We start from the raw sequence: 14396 nt of genomic DNA on the forward strand, positions 1-14396 counted from the left end.
GAGTGCTTTTCCTCTATGTTATTTCAACATAGCTATTATTACTATGTTATTTTTAACTTGTCCTAATTTTTAACGTTATTTCCTTCAGTCCTGAATCTATCTGCTGAGTCTTCTGTGTTTGTGTCTTTGATCTTGTTGGAATTCATTACTCGGCATTTTCTCTATACTCCGGAAAGGAACAAAAATGAAGTCATGACAGCCGCTGGCTACCTGAGGACCTAACTTTCTAGGTACATGTACTAAGTCCCACTGATATATTTTTGGCTTCAGGTCTTTATATTTTGGGGAATATTGTACTTGTTTGGGTTGATGCAGGAAAATTCACCAGAGGGATTTAATTAGAAAGTTCCTAAGAAAGGACTCAAGCTGAGCCCAGGAGTCAAGGTTATCTGAGCAGGAAGAATTTAAAAACACAAGGACGGATAGTATAGAAAAGGAAGACGGAATTCTTTTGTCCAGGCAAACTTCTGTGATGAACTTAGGAACGGCTATTATGAAAAAGTGCTGACTCTTCACTTGGGTCCAGGAAGTAACTAAAACGCGGATAAAAGCTTGGCATCCCTGCTCTGTGTGTGTGTGTGTGTGTGTGTGTGTGTGTGTGTGTGTGTGTGTGTGTGTACTGGTATGGTACCAGGGCATATAATCTAGGCTGGTGCTCTACCACTTGAGCCACAGCTCCCTCCCTCCCTTCCTCCCTTCCTCCCTTCCTTCCTCCCTTCCTTCCTTCCTTCCTTCCTTCCTTCCTTCCTTCCTTCCCTTTCCTTCCTTCCTCTTCCTTCCCCTTCTTTCCTTCCTTCCTTTTTTCTTTCTCTCTCTCTTTCTCTTTCTCCTTTTCTTCCTCCCTCCCTCCCTCCCTCTCTCCCTCCCTTTCTTTCTTTTTTGCTGGTTAACTGAAGATAACATTCCTATAGACCTTTCTGCCCAGGCTGGCTTTGAATTGTGATTCTTAGATCTCAGCCTTCTGAGTAGCTAGGATTACAGGTATGAGCCACCTTATTTCGTTTTGTATCCGTCTCCTTTGTCTTAAAACTTTCCATCATACTTCGTATGTAGGCAATGTGAGTCACTCAGGAATGTTTGTCTAAAAAACTAGTGGTAGTTAATCTCTTATTCCTCTTCAAGGCGGAAAAACATGGAGGTAAGAGAAACTGAGGCATCTGACAGCCAGATTTACAAAGTCCTGTTCCACACCCATGCAAAGGGGCCTGGGATTCTCCAGTCACTGTCTGAAGTCACCGTGGATTCCTGGAACAGCGGATGAGGAGACTATCACCCATTTTACTGCGACCGAGTCTGGATCCTCCTCTCTCAGGCCATAAGCACTTCTTTGGGCCTTCCATCTTGCTTCCCACGGAACTGTGATAATGAACAACCAGATCAAGGCTGCTGAGTTACATATACCTCTTGCCTCCTACCCCAATTCTTCCTCTATTTAAACCTAAGGTCCATGTTAGTACCCTAGAGACAAACTTAGGGTTACTTTACCCCAGCATGTTCTTCCCAGCACGACTTGTGTTCACTTAGCTCTTTGCATGCACATCATTCATTTCTATGCACGTCATTCTTTAATAGGTGTATTGGGATGAGTGACAAGCCTAATTTATTGGGACTCTCGGAGCTGGAGCTTTCCCCCTAAAACTCCAGTCATGTCTTGGCTTTGCTGGATAGCACATCTCACTACAGGGCTTAGTCACATGACCCATTATTTACTAGCTTCAAAGGACCTGGTAGTCTTTATCTAGCTGGAAGCTTTATCTGCCCAGTGGGAATCAGGGCTTCTATAATGGAAGCAAAGGGATAGATTTGAAGACTGTTCTGGATTGCCACTGCTCTCTGTAACTTCTCCGTCCTTCTAGCCCTCAGCCCAGGCTATTTGTTGAAATGTGCAGCTTTTGGGAGCTTCATGACTTAACTGTAATGTGCACATATCCTCCAAATTAGACACTGTGTGTGTGTGTGTGTGTGTGTGTGTGTGTGTGTGTGTGTGTGTGCTGACCTTGGATCATGAACTAGAGCCTGGGCCTTGTCTCTGAGCTTTTCTGCTCAAGGCTAGTGCTCTAACACTTGGGCCACAGCTACATTTCTGGTTTGTTGTGGGTTTTTTTTGGGTGGGGAAGGGTGTTACTTAATTGGAGATAAGAGTCTCATGGACTTTCCTGCTGCATCTGGATTTGAACCGTGATCCTCAGATCTCAGCCTCTTGAGCAACTAGGATTACAGGCGTGAGTCACTGGGTGCCTAGCAGTCCAGGTATATTTTTATATCTTTTTTCTTTCTTTCTTAAATTGGAGTTATAACTCCAGTTAATACCACACCTTAGAGGCCACTCAGATAATAGCAGCTGTATATAATTTTCTAGGAAGAGACAAAAAATTCCCTCTGGAGAATTTTAATATATTTGGTGTTTCTCCTGGGAACACAAAGTAGGTAATCATTTTGTATTGTCCTAATGGAAGGCAGGCAGCTATTTCTTCCCTAAAACCACTATTTAAAAAAAAAAAAACACCACAAAACAAACCCAGATAATTCCATACATTTTTTTCTGATAATATAGGTTAAAGTTACCTATTTATTTTAAACATCAAAATCTGTAAAATTCATGCTATTTTCCATATATGTGTGAGCTTTTGACGTTTTTTAAAATCTTTTTCCCACTCCCCCTTCATTAACAGCACCAAATTGTGCCTTTGTTTTTAGCTTAGCTAGTTGTTCCCCCCCCCCCCCCAAGAGCTTCTGTGATATTGTTAGGCAGCTTTGGCTTTCCCTCTTTTACTCTTTCTATCCTTCATCATTTATTAATGACATAGATTGTGTGATGAAGAGTTGTCAACATTATCATTTTTCTATATTTACAGGTATAATAACCGCGCCTGAAGTGAATTTGTGGTCTAATAGCCCGCACGTTCGTTCCCTCTCCTCCCAACTGCATTTCCCTCCATTATTTACTGTGCTGCCCAACCGCTTATCACCCACTACTGTCTGTGCTCCTCTTTCTCCTTAATTTCCTGAGACAGATTTCCACTTACCAGGCGGGGACACTATTAGATGAAGAAGTTCCTAAACCCACCCGAGCATAAGGTCTTCTATAAAGACACACATTCACCCACTGTGGGTTAACAGGATGACAAAGTGGCCTGATTCATGAGGAGAGGGTGTAATCGCATTTGAATTGAGGGAATCTACATGCATAACTCTCGCTAACAGAAATACAATAGAATCTATGGGCCTGAGTTCCTGGGCAGAGGAAAGACAAGTGGCAATGCTCGCTACTCTAATATAAAACACGGCTCCCCATGTTTGAACTGGGATTTTCATAACTGCTTAATATTACTTTGTGAGCTGTTCCAGGGAGAGGCGATATCAAAGAAGAACATAGTACTCTATCTCTGTAAAGCATTTTAGCAATGCTCAGAGAAGTGGACTTCCAGATATTTATTTGGGAAATTTGCTAGCTAGCTACAATATGTTTTCAAATTATGCAAGCATTGGTAGAATGTTGTTATAACTACAAAGCCACTGTACATCTTTATCTTTTGCTCTATTTGAAACACAAGAATAGAAGTCAGCATTTCTTATTAGGGTAGCATTTTGGTTTTTTTTGCCAGTCAGTCCTGAGGCTTGGACTCAGGGCCTGAGCACTGTCCCTGGCTTCTTTTTGCTCAAGGCTAGCACTCTGCCACTTGAGCCACAGCGCCACTTCCAGACTTTTCTGTTTATGTGGTGCTGAGGAATCGAACCCAGGGCTTGGTGCATGTTGGGCAAGCACTCTACCACTAAGCCACCTTCCCAGCCCCAGCATTTTGGAGTTAACGATATTTACTAGTATAAAAAAATTCTCAGCTAGGCACCGGTGGCTTATACCTGTCATTCTATCTACCCAGGAGGCTGAGATCTAAGGATCACAGCTCAAAGCTCACCTGGCAAAAAAGTTAACGAGACTCTTATCTTCAATTAACTAAAATTAAATCGCAGTGGGCAGAAGAAAGATGTGATACTAGTGAGTAAACATGTTGGAGATAGATCCTGGGCTCTCAGCCCCCACCAGAGTACCAAAAGCGTGGCCCAGATCCTGGGGGCAGGAGGAAGAGCAAGATAGGGCCAGAAATGCAGGGTTTGTGCAGGGTAAAAGGAGCAGAATTAACCTTGCAAAGAAATGGGCACTGCAATATTTACATCTGTACAAGGAGGTGATAACAGTGTTGGCTGAATGATAGAGTTGAGGAGCCAGTAGGAGACAACCTGAATGACTACTAAGTCACAGTTCTTGGTCTATTTTTGGTTTTATAAGTGCAGAAGCCTAACCATGTCAATTATCCAGGTGTGTGTGTGTGTGTGTGTGTGTGTCTGTCTGTCTGTCTGTCTGTCCTGGGTCTTGAACTCAGGGCCTGAGCACTGTCCCTGACTTCTTTTTGCTCAAGGCTAGCACTCTACCACTTGAGCCACAGCGCCACTTCTAGCCTTTTCTATATATGTGGTGCTGAGGAATCAAACCCAGGGCTTCTAGAATAGGAGGCAGGCACTCTACCAGTAGGCCACATTCCCAGGCCCAGATTATTCTTATTTGTTTTAAGTTTCAGCATTTAAGAGTGTTGGTGCTTTCTTTCTGCGCATGGTCAACTGGTATCACTGCTTTCAGGCCGTGCCAGACAGAATAACTATGGAGTAAGTGGGTGGAGGAAGGCAGGCTCTGTACCTATTAGCAAGCCGGAAGCTGTACTCTCCATTGCTTTTTGTAGGTTGTGGGGCCCTGCTACCCCTTTGGACTTTGGTCCCCTGGTACAGTGGGACATTCAGTTTCTGTGATTTTTGAAGGCATCCAATTTTGGGTAACTTGTTACAATTGCCACAAGGAACGAATCAGGCCATCCCAGAATACAAGTCACACTTCACGGCACTGGGCATGAAGCACCACGAAAACGAAAAGATTTCTGTTGGATGCTGCGCTACACAGCCGTAAGAATGAGTAAGAGCTGGTGAGCAGCCACAAAGTTAAAAACACTCCCTTAATACCTTAATAATGACTTTTTAAAAAAAAAATGTGAAGTCTTCCCGCCAATGACTCAGATGGGTCTTTTTAGCCTAGGAAGTTGCTAGAAGAAAATACTTGCAACCCGTGTAAACTCCCCTTGCCTTGCAGCGCCTCATAATAGCACCTGATTTCTGATCACATTTCATGGTGGCTGTTTGCTTCTTCTTTCCTGGGCAAATCGTTTAAGGTCACCTGTGTCCTCCTAATGAGTGTCTGCACGGTTCCTGGGCACCCTGTCACGGGGCTGGGGAGGGGGGGGGTGTCTTCCATCCCTCCCCAGCGGCCCTCCCCACCCCACCCACCAAGATCTACCCTCACTCTGCCCTCCTCCCACCAAGTCCTCCCCCACCCCACAGTCCTCCCCCCACCAAGTCCTCCCCACCCTGCCCTCCCCCACCCCACAGTCCTCCCCCACCCACCAAGCTCTCCCCCTCATCCTGCCCTCCCCCACCCCGCAGTCCTCCCCACACCAAACCCTCCCCACCCACCAAGATCTCCCCCCCACCCCGCAGTCCTCCCCCCACCAAGTCCTCCCCCACCCCACAGTCCTCCCACCACCAAATCCTCCCCACCCCACAGTCCTCCTCCCACCAAGTCCTCCCCACCCTGCCCTCCCCCACCCCACAGTCCTCCCCCACCCACCAAGCTCTCCCCCTCATCCTGCCCTCCCCCACCCGGCAGTCCTCCCCCCACCAAGTCCTCCCCACCCTGCCCTCCTCCACCCCAGTCCTCCTCCCATCAAGTCCTCCCCACCCCTCCACCAAGCTCTCCCCTCCCCCCTGTCCTCTCCCCCCCCCCCCCCCCCCCCCCCCGCAGTCCTCCCTCACCACGCTGCGCCCTCCACACCCGCCCCACCCTCCCCTGCCTGCGGCCCGGCGAGTCCACCCGCGGGCCACGCCCCTCCCGGCCAGGTGCGGCCCGCCTCCCGGAGTGGTTTCCCGCCCCCCCTCCCACCCCCGCCACGTCACCGTGCGCGGCGGGCGGCGCCGTAATCCCCGGAAGAGGAGCGCAGGCGGAACCACCCGGGTCCCCCCCCCACCCCCCACCCCCACCCCGCGCGCGCGCACTGCCGACCGAGGCCGGGCAGGGCGGGCTCCGGCGCCTCGGGGCTCGCGGAGGGGCTTCCCCCTCGGCCTGCAGACGCGGACGGCCCCGCGCGCGCGCGCGCGTGTGCGTGCGTGCGTGCGCGCGCCCCCCACCGCGGGCCGGCGCCGGCGCGGGAGCCGCGTGCGCACGCGCGGCGCGCGTCTACTAGGCGCGGCGCGGTAGCGATGGCGGCGCCCGCCGAGCCCGGCCCGTCGCCGGCCAGCTAGGAGCCGCCCTCGGGGCTGCCGTTCGCGGGGCGCAGCCGGCCGGCCTCGGCCCCGCTGCGGGTCCGCGTGCAGACGCCCCGGGGCCCGAGCGAGCGCGGCTCGAGGCGGAGGAGCCCCCCGAGGCCCCCGGAGCCCCCGAGAGCCCCGGAGCCCGCCCGCCCGCCGCGGCAGCATGCGGCTGGCCGAGCGGCTGCGCAAGGACTGGTTCCTGGTGGGCATCGTGGTGGCCATCGCCGGCGCCAAGCTGCGGCCGTCGGTGGGCGTGCACGGGGGTGAGTGCCCGGCGGGGGCTCCGGGGACGGCGGGGGCGGGGCTCGATCCACCGGGACCCGAGCGGGCCGGGGGTTCGAGGCCCCGCTCCCTCCCCGGCAGCTGTCAGGGGCGGAGCTTAGTCCTCGGGCTCTCAGGCCAGCCTCCCCTCCTCCCAGGGGACCCCGGGGTGCCCGCCAGCGGTGCTGGAACTTAGTCCTCCCCTCCCAGGGGACCCCCAGGGTGCCAGCCAGGGGTGCTGGAACTTAGTCCTCTCCTCCCAGGGGACCCCCCAGGGTGCCCGCCAGCGGTGCTGGAACTTAGTCTTCTCCCAGGGGACTTCAGGGTGCCAGCCAGGAGTGCTGGAACTTAGTCCTCCCCTCCCAGGAGGACCCCCAGGGTGCCAGCCAGGAGTGCTGGAACTTGGTCCTCCGTTTCCGGGGTGTCCAGGACTCTGTGTGTGGTGTCTTGGTGCGGACCTCACTGTCTCAGTCTCCATCCGACTCCCCCCCTCCGCCCCACCCCCCGAAGCAGAAAGGCGGGGGGGGGGGGCCCTCCCTGCGCCCGGCTCGGTTCTGGGGTCCCCGCGCCGGGGGTTGGAGGCCTTGGCAGCCCGCCCGCCCGCCCCAGCAGGGCCTCCCGGAGCCCACCGTAGTGACACGTCGCACTCCTTCCCAGCAGGACCACAGCACTTCCGCGTGCTGCCGGCTCCCAGCCGCTGGCTGGCCGCGTCCCCCCCGCCCGGTGTGGTGTGCTTGGTGTGTGTTTTGGCACCCAAGCCTCCATGGGCTGAAATCCTGCTGCGCTCTCCCCTGGATAGTGGGAGCTTTGTTAGGGCCCCTGGGACCCCCTCCTCCCCCCCCCCCCCCCCCACTGCATGGACCCTTAACCCTTAACAGCCTCCCCTCCCACCTTCAGGCAACCTGGTGCTGCTGCTGCTGTTTCCAAACACCGGTTGAATTTCTGCCCCTCACTTGTTGTCTCTTGGGCCTTGTTGGTAAAGGTTCCACCTTACTGGGAGATCTCACACCTGAGCTGTGCAAGGCAGGCAGAAGTGAATCAATGGCACACGCGCGTGCACACACATACTGAGGCTATTTGGGGGCCTGAATTGAGCCCTGCCTCTCTCTCCTACCTGCCAGGCAAGCGGACTCCCCCCTGAGCCAGCCCCTTTTGTTGTGCATGTTGTTCAAAGCACTTTGCCAGGACTGGCTTTCCCACCAGTGGTTTTTCTGCCCCTGCTTCCTGACGCACTAGCTTTTTAACAGTAGGAAGCTCCCATAGGCGAAAGTTGGATCGTTTTGCTGACTTCATGGTGGGAATGTATGAAATGAGTTCTCAGGACAAATCAGTTGGCTCCTTCCTCCCGGTTCTTTCATTTAGAAGTAGCTTCTGGAAATGTTTTAAATGAAATTATTTAAACAAACATGGTAAACCTGAAAGCTTTATGTTTGTCGGGGAATGTTTTCTTTTCTCTATTCAGTATAGTACAAAGGGTGTGGAGTATGAAATCGTGAGACCAGATCTGTTACTTGTGACACAGAAACCCCACTGTTTTGTTTTTGACACAGTTCTCTCTAGGAGCTAATTAGGAAAGAAAAGAAGTAGCCTGTTAAGAGCTGAGGGGAACTTACCCAGTATTTAAAGTCAGCATCCCTTTTCCCCTCCTTCCCTCCCTTCCTCCCTCCCTGCCTTTCTTTGCTGGGGTGCTGGGGATTGAAACATGCTGACTGAGCACAAGCTCTGCCATCGAGTTACATTCCCAGAACACAGCATGCTTTTTATATAGTCCAGGATACTGAAGCCCAAGACCTTGTGTGTCTGTAAGCCAATTTTCCTCTTCTAAGAATACAGTGATGGGGCAGGGGATGCAGTACAATGGTAGAGTGCTTGGTAACCGTGCACAAGGACCTGGGATCAATTCCTTCCCGGTACCATAAACTGAGCAAGCAACTAACCAACCAACCAACCAAGCAGTTATTGGACTAGTAACTTACTATGTAATCCGATAAGATCTTAACTTGATTATATCAAGCAGTGATTCTATTTCCAAAATAAAGCCACATTTACAGTTTTGTGGTGAGCATAAATTTTGGGAGGATATTACTCAGTCCAGTACAGGAGAGTTGGATAGAATGTCATCTATGAGGTGGTCTCGTTTTTTAAAATGCTAGTATATATTAGCATTTCTCACCCTGGGTACTTGGACATTTGGGGCATGATAACCTGTTGGAACAACTGTTTTATCCTCCCAAGAGTGGTTAGCACAATTCCTGGTCTTTGCACACTAGCTGCAGGAGCACACCCTACTTACCAGGTTATGACAAAAAACAAACAAGACTTTCCAAACTTTGCTAGATACATAGTCCATGACTGTGCTGGTTAAAAAAAAAAAGATGTCTTGTAGAATTTCATGTTTTAAATGCATGGTGATTCTTTAGGTAGCACATTCCATTTTTCAAGCTGGTTGTGTACAAGGCATGAATAATACTTTAAATAACAGAGTGGCCTCTGTGGTCCTCACAAAAATGTCTGCAGGGTTGTCAGCCCAACCCCAGAACCGATCCGATTCACCACAGTGTCCCCAGGGCCTGGCACAAGTTCATTATAATCACAGCAGTGTGTGTTCAGGTATTCTGTGTGAACCATCTCATCCAACATAGTAAGTGCAGTGCTTAGAACATAGTACTTTTTGGAAGAACTGAATGCATATGTGAATGCAAGCTTTTTTTTTTTCTTAATGTTATCCTCGAAGAAATAAGATACCATTTACCAAATTAGAGAAGGGCACTTCATCCGCTGCTTCTCATCTTGGAGCCTGCAGGTGCTTTGATGGATACATCAGCAAGGATGCTTTGTTAGATGTGCTTGGGACTGGGGTTGGATACGGGTGCTTACTTGAGCTCTTTTATCCTCCTGGACAGCCATGGGTGGTCCTTACCCTTGACAATCCTCAAGGACTTTCAAGTGAGGCTGTATCACAGCAAATGAGGAACTCTGGACGTAGGACCATCTACTCTCTTCCAATACAGTCCTCTTGCATGCCAAGTTATTTACTGCAAATTCCTTGCAAATGGTAACTCCTTCCTTTCTTTTTTAGGACCACTGAAGCCAGAAATAACCGTATCCTACATTGCTGTTGCCACAATATTCTTTAACAGCGGACTGTCATTGAAAACAGAGGTACTGTCACTTACCGGCACATGGGAAACAGTGCAGGAAATTTAATTTATACTCAGTGTTTTGAAATTTCAGTATCATTTTGTAAGCTGTTCATCGCTACATAGGGATATAATACGACAGAAGATAATTTGGACTTTAGCGAAGGACTTGTATTTTGTTTCAGCATACAGAAACTTTATAGTTGAATAGAATGAGTCCTGAGGTTAGGGTAGAATGAGTGTTTTGTTTTTTTTTTCTTGTAAAAGTCCTTTTTAAGAAGAAAGTAATACAAATGTTATCCTAATAAAGAGATACAATCAATGAAGCAGAAAATAGCACCATAAAAGATAATATATCTCACATATTAACTTGGAAAAAGTTAAGGTATGCGGTAGTACTAAGAATTAAAAAGGTGTAGTTCTTAAAATATTAGTTTTGAAGCTGGGTGCCAGTAGCTCATGCCTGTAATCCTGGCTGAGAAAAGAGGCTGAGAACTGAGGATCATGGCTCAAAGACAGACTGGACAGGAAAGTCCGTGAAACTCTTCTCTGCAATTAACTACCAAAAGCTGGAAGTGGAGCTGTGGCTCAAGTGGTAGAGCCTAGCCAGTCTTGAGGGCAAATGCTCAGGGACAGCACCCTGGTCCAGAGTTCAAGCCCCACGACCAGCACTGAAAATGAGTTTTGACTGATACATACGTGCATAAAGTGACTACATTTTTATTTTTAATAGGGTAACTTCCTCGAACTATGGAAAGGAAGGTGGTATCTTGGTGGTTGAGGTTTAATTTGATTTCCATTTGGTTTCTTCTATGAATCATCTTTCGTTTCCACGACTCAGGCCGCTCAAGTAATGTTTGTGATTTCAACTTTTAAATAGTTTTTATTTTAAAGCACATTCACTCCTAGTGTATATTGGTAGTTGTAAGATGCAAATTGGTGAATTTCCTCCCAAATCATAATCTGTCACGCTCCCAGGCAAGGTTGTATACTGATGCAGGCGTGTCTGAACAGAGGATTTTCTTCATAAAAGTAAAGAAGATGTTTTTGTATTTGAAAGAGGAATGAATAGAATTTATGGCTATTTTTCAACTTGTAAGGAGGGAAAAAAAGAGAATGCTTATTTGTTTTTGAAGACATCGTATAAGGTAATTTAACATGTCTATCATGTAGATATAATTGTACTGTAAGAGATTTGTTTTTAAATGGCTTTGGAAGTTAAAATCAGGGCTTAGCATCGTGTCTTGCCTATGTTTATTTTTTTTTTTACATATGATTTGGATGAAGAACAAATCTAGTCTCTCCTTTTTAGGTCGCCATGTTAAATGAGAAAAATGTGCTTTCACTACCTTGATGCATTCCATAGGTTAGTGTAAATCTTTCCACAGTGTTTCTCTTGAGATACAGGGATCGGTGTGTAGTGGCTCAACTCTAACTATTCTCACTGGTGACTTGCTGTTCTGAAGGAAGCTGCTAGAGGAAGGGATTTCCTAAGGATGCCAGTTTCAGTTCTGTACATCATGTTATTATGAAGGACTCATTGTTATTATAGGAAACCGACTTTCCCCCATCAACCTTGAACTCCGAACTTGGCTGATGAAACGTGGGCTGGCCGTGACCCAGAAGCTGCCACGCCGGTGCAGGGCCGGCGTGAGCCGGAGGCTGTCCTGTGTCCTGGCGGGCGTCTGGTGGAGCAGCTGCCTTACCCAGGTCTTCTTCTTGGGACATTGCTCTAACTACGTCCCCTGGTGGCTTCCTAATGGCTCCAGCTGTTACTCATGCCATGGGAAACCTGGCAGGAGACACGGAATGGCTCTCACTCCTTAGCCTCTGACTTCGTGCTGTTCTGTAAAGCAGCCAACCCGGAGGGACCCAACCGTAAAAGGAGGGAGAATACGGCAGCTTTGAGCATCGCGCCACCGCCCCGCTTCCGTGAGCACCTAGGAAACCTTCCCAGAGTCATCCAGCTGCCTTGGATTGGGTGATGAAATGCCTCGATCTTGTGCTTTCTTGTGGCGTTGGAGTAGCCATCAAAGCTGTTGGCACCATCAAGAGACCCCATTTTCAAACCAACACAACGTTCAGTCATTTTCAGAAGCCATTTAACTGAACACATGCTAGATGGCCTCATTTCGCGATGGCAGACCGCCTCTAGGCACTGCTGTTCTGTTGTGGGTTGTTTTTTTTGGCAACCAGTTTTAAACTAGGAGGGGAGGTAGCAGTCCTGTTGTTTACTTTTTAGCCAATAATCCTAAATTAGTTTCAACTAGGACTGTGTTTGTGTGTCTTATTATAATAGTTCCTAGAAGAGTGCATTTGTGTATCCAGAGACACTCAGTAAATTATTATTGACTTATATTTATTTGGAAGTGTTTGTGTCGGTTCTGTTCAAGTCTGATTTATATTGATCATTTCGTGTAGTATTACTCATACATTGATTTAATGATGCATGTTCTGATATCTATTTGACTAGCTTCTGAAAATTACGAAGGATATTATGCTAATGGGATGCTAAATCTTCGCTCTTACGGCTGCCGATTTCTAGGTTTTGAAATGTTGGAAACGGTTGTGGGGGGAGGGCGGGGACGAGGCAGGTGACGGAAAGGATTCATCTGATCAGCGTACAATGGGAACATGGATAAAACGTCAGGTTTCTGAAACCTTGTCATAATGAAGTAAGGCCACACTGTAGAGGCCCTTTATATTCAGATAACTTCAAACCCGGTAGTGTCGGGAGGAATTGTCACAGGGGCGTAGTTAAGCGCTGGTAGCTACAAGGCACTGTGCTTGGTGCTGAGGATACCGACTGATGGCCAGGGGGCTCCCTGCCCCAAAAGGGTCCCCTGTGGGGCAGAAGAGGCAGCTTTCTACCCCCATTTTCCCGAACCAATTTAGTTTTGTTTTGTTTTGTTTTGTTTTACAGTCACCTTAGTCGAAAAGTAAATATAGCAGATTCTAAATTTGTGGCTCATGCTGCTTTTTGGAAGCCTAGAGTTACGAGGCTGACTCACAGAAAGGAGGTCTGACAAAGACCACCAAAGGGCCGGAAGGGAAATGGGTCTGTGGTCAGTGCCTTCATAGATTCACACCCGGCTCTTGGTGCTGGGTGAGACTGTGGTATCATCAGCATGTTGTGTGGACTATCTCCTCAGTTGATTTGAACAGAATTTGACCTGCATTACCTACGAACAAACAAGATAATCCCGCAGAGTCAACATTTCGGTTATTCACGATGGCATATTTGAATTGATGGTCCTAAATTTGACATCGCTATATAAGGAATAATGCTGTTTTAAATTTGATGGTGTACTTGGAGATATATAGTTTTGTGTTTTGTTTTGCTTTTTTCTTTGGTATTTTTTATTTTTGTTCTTATTTTTGGCCAGTCTTGGGGCTGAACTCAGGGTTCTGAGCACTATCGCTGGCTTCTTTTGCTTTTTTTTTTTTTTTTTTTTGTAGGCTTTGTCTTCATTCTAGTACCTGTTTTCTTTGCCTGGCAAAACCTTTTTAGTTTGATACAATCTCATTTTCCAGACCTTGTTTTTATTTGCTTAATCATTGGGGTCCTACTCACTTCCTTAAGTTGTCCTGTAGTAGTTTCAAAGTTTCCGGCCTCACGTCTTCGGCCTGCTTTGAAATGATCTCAGTGCAGGATGAGAAGCAGCGATCTCACCTTGGTATTCACATGTGGCTACCAGTCTTTCCAGAACTATTTGCCGAAGAAGCTCTTTCCTACCACTTGTGTTTGTGGCCCCTGACTGACTGTGTGGGCTTTATGTTGGGGTCTTCTCTTCTGCTCCATTGATCTGTATGTCTGTTCCTGTAACCACTGCCATGCTGGTTCTGTTCCTATGGCTGTATAGTGTGGTTTGAAGTCAAGTATTGTACTTTTCACTGTTACTCATTTTGCTCAGGATTGCTTCTGCCATTTGGGGTCTCTTGTGCTTCCTTTATTTAGAACTGATTGCTTTCTACTTTGAATAATAATATTGGCGTTTTCATCCTCAGATTGTTTTCCATAGTATAGCCATTTTTACAGTATCAATTCTTCCAATCCATGAACATCGGTAGTTTTTTGTTTTGTTTTGTTTTCTGGTGTGCTCTTCTGTTCCTTTCTTTGAGGTTTTATAGTTTATATTGTGCAAGTCTTTCACCCATCTTAGACATATTCCTACTTGTCTTATGAGAGGCTGTTGTGAATATAACCAGGCAAGGGCTGGGCATTATAGTTGTATTTATAAACTGTGGCACCTTTACATATGCCGCCATGATTGCTTGCTTTTTTTTTTTTTAAAAAAAGGTCCTTGCTTTTTCTACTACTTTTCAAATTTGTTTTATTCCAGCCGAATGGACAACCACCTAACACACATTCAAATGCTGTGCGTACGTTTATATTATATTAGAACCCTGGAGGCGAACTATTCCCTTTAGGCTGTGAGACTCCTTAGCACATGCCTTGTTCTACTCACTGTGCATTTCTTCTCCCTCTCGGGCAGCTCTGCAATACCGAGGGGGGGGTGCAGGCGTGGGGGGGTAGGGTGGGGGGGTGGCCGGTGCCAGGATAGGCTTGCTCCAGCCTTCATCGCATAATAGCTCTCAACCTCAGTGTCCTCATCAGTGAGCCAGAAGTTCTGATTTCTAGCG

The 14396-nt window shown here is 47.9% G+C and overlaps 1 protein-coding gene across 9 annotated transcripts in view; it reads left to right on the top strand.

Annotated features, from left to right (window-relative positions):
* Positions 1-6485: 6485 nt before the first annotated feature.
* Positions 6486-14396, top strand: part of Slc10a7 (solute carrier family 10 member 7) — a 146528-nt gene continuing 138617 nt past the window's right edge. For 8 of the 9 annotated variants that reach the window (XR_007209057.1, XR_007209058.1, XM_048333800.1 and 5 more), the window contains exons 1-2: positions 6486-6614; positions 9692-9774. Coding sequence is in view for 7 of the 9 variants with exons in the window: in XM_048333800.1 (XP_048189757.1) it covers positions 6515-6614; positions 9692-9774 (183 nt within the window). In the remaining 2 variants the exon portion in view is untranslated. Of the gene's footprint in view, positions 6615-9691; positions 9775-12739; positions 12804-14396 lie in introns of those variants that run through there. The other variant, XM_048333806.1, reaches the window with a different exon arrangement.

The sequence above is a fragment of the Perognathus longimembris genome, chromosome 24, assembly GCF_023159225.1.
Source record: "Perognathus longimembris pacificus isolate PPM17 chromosome 24, ASM2315922v1, whole genome shotgun sequence".
NCBI lineage: Eukaryota > Metazoa > Chordata > Mammalia > Rodentia > Heteromyidae > Perognathus > Perognathus longimembris.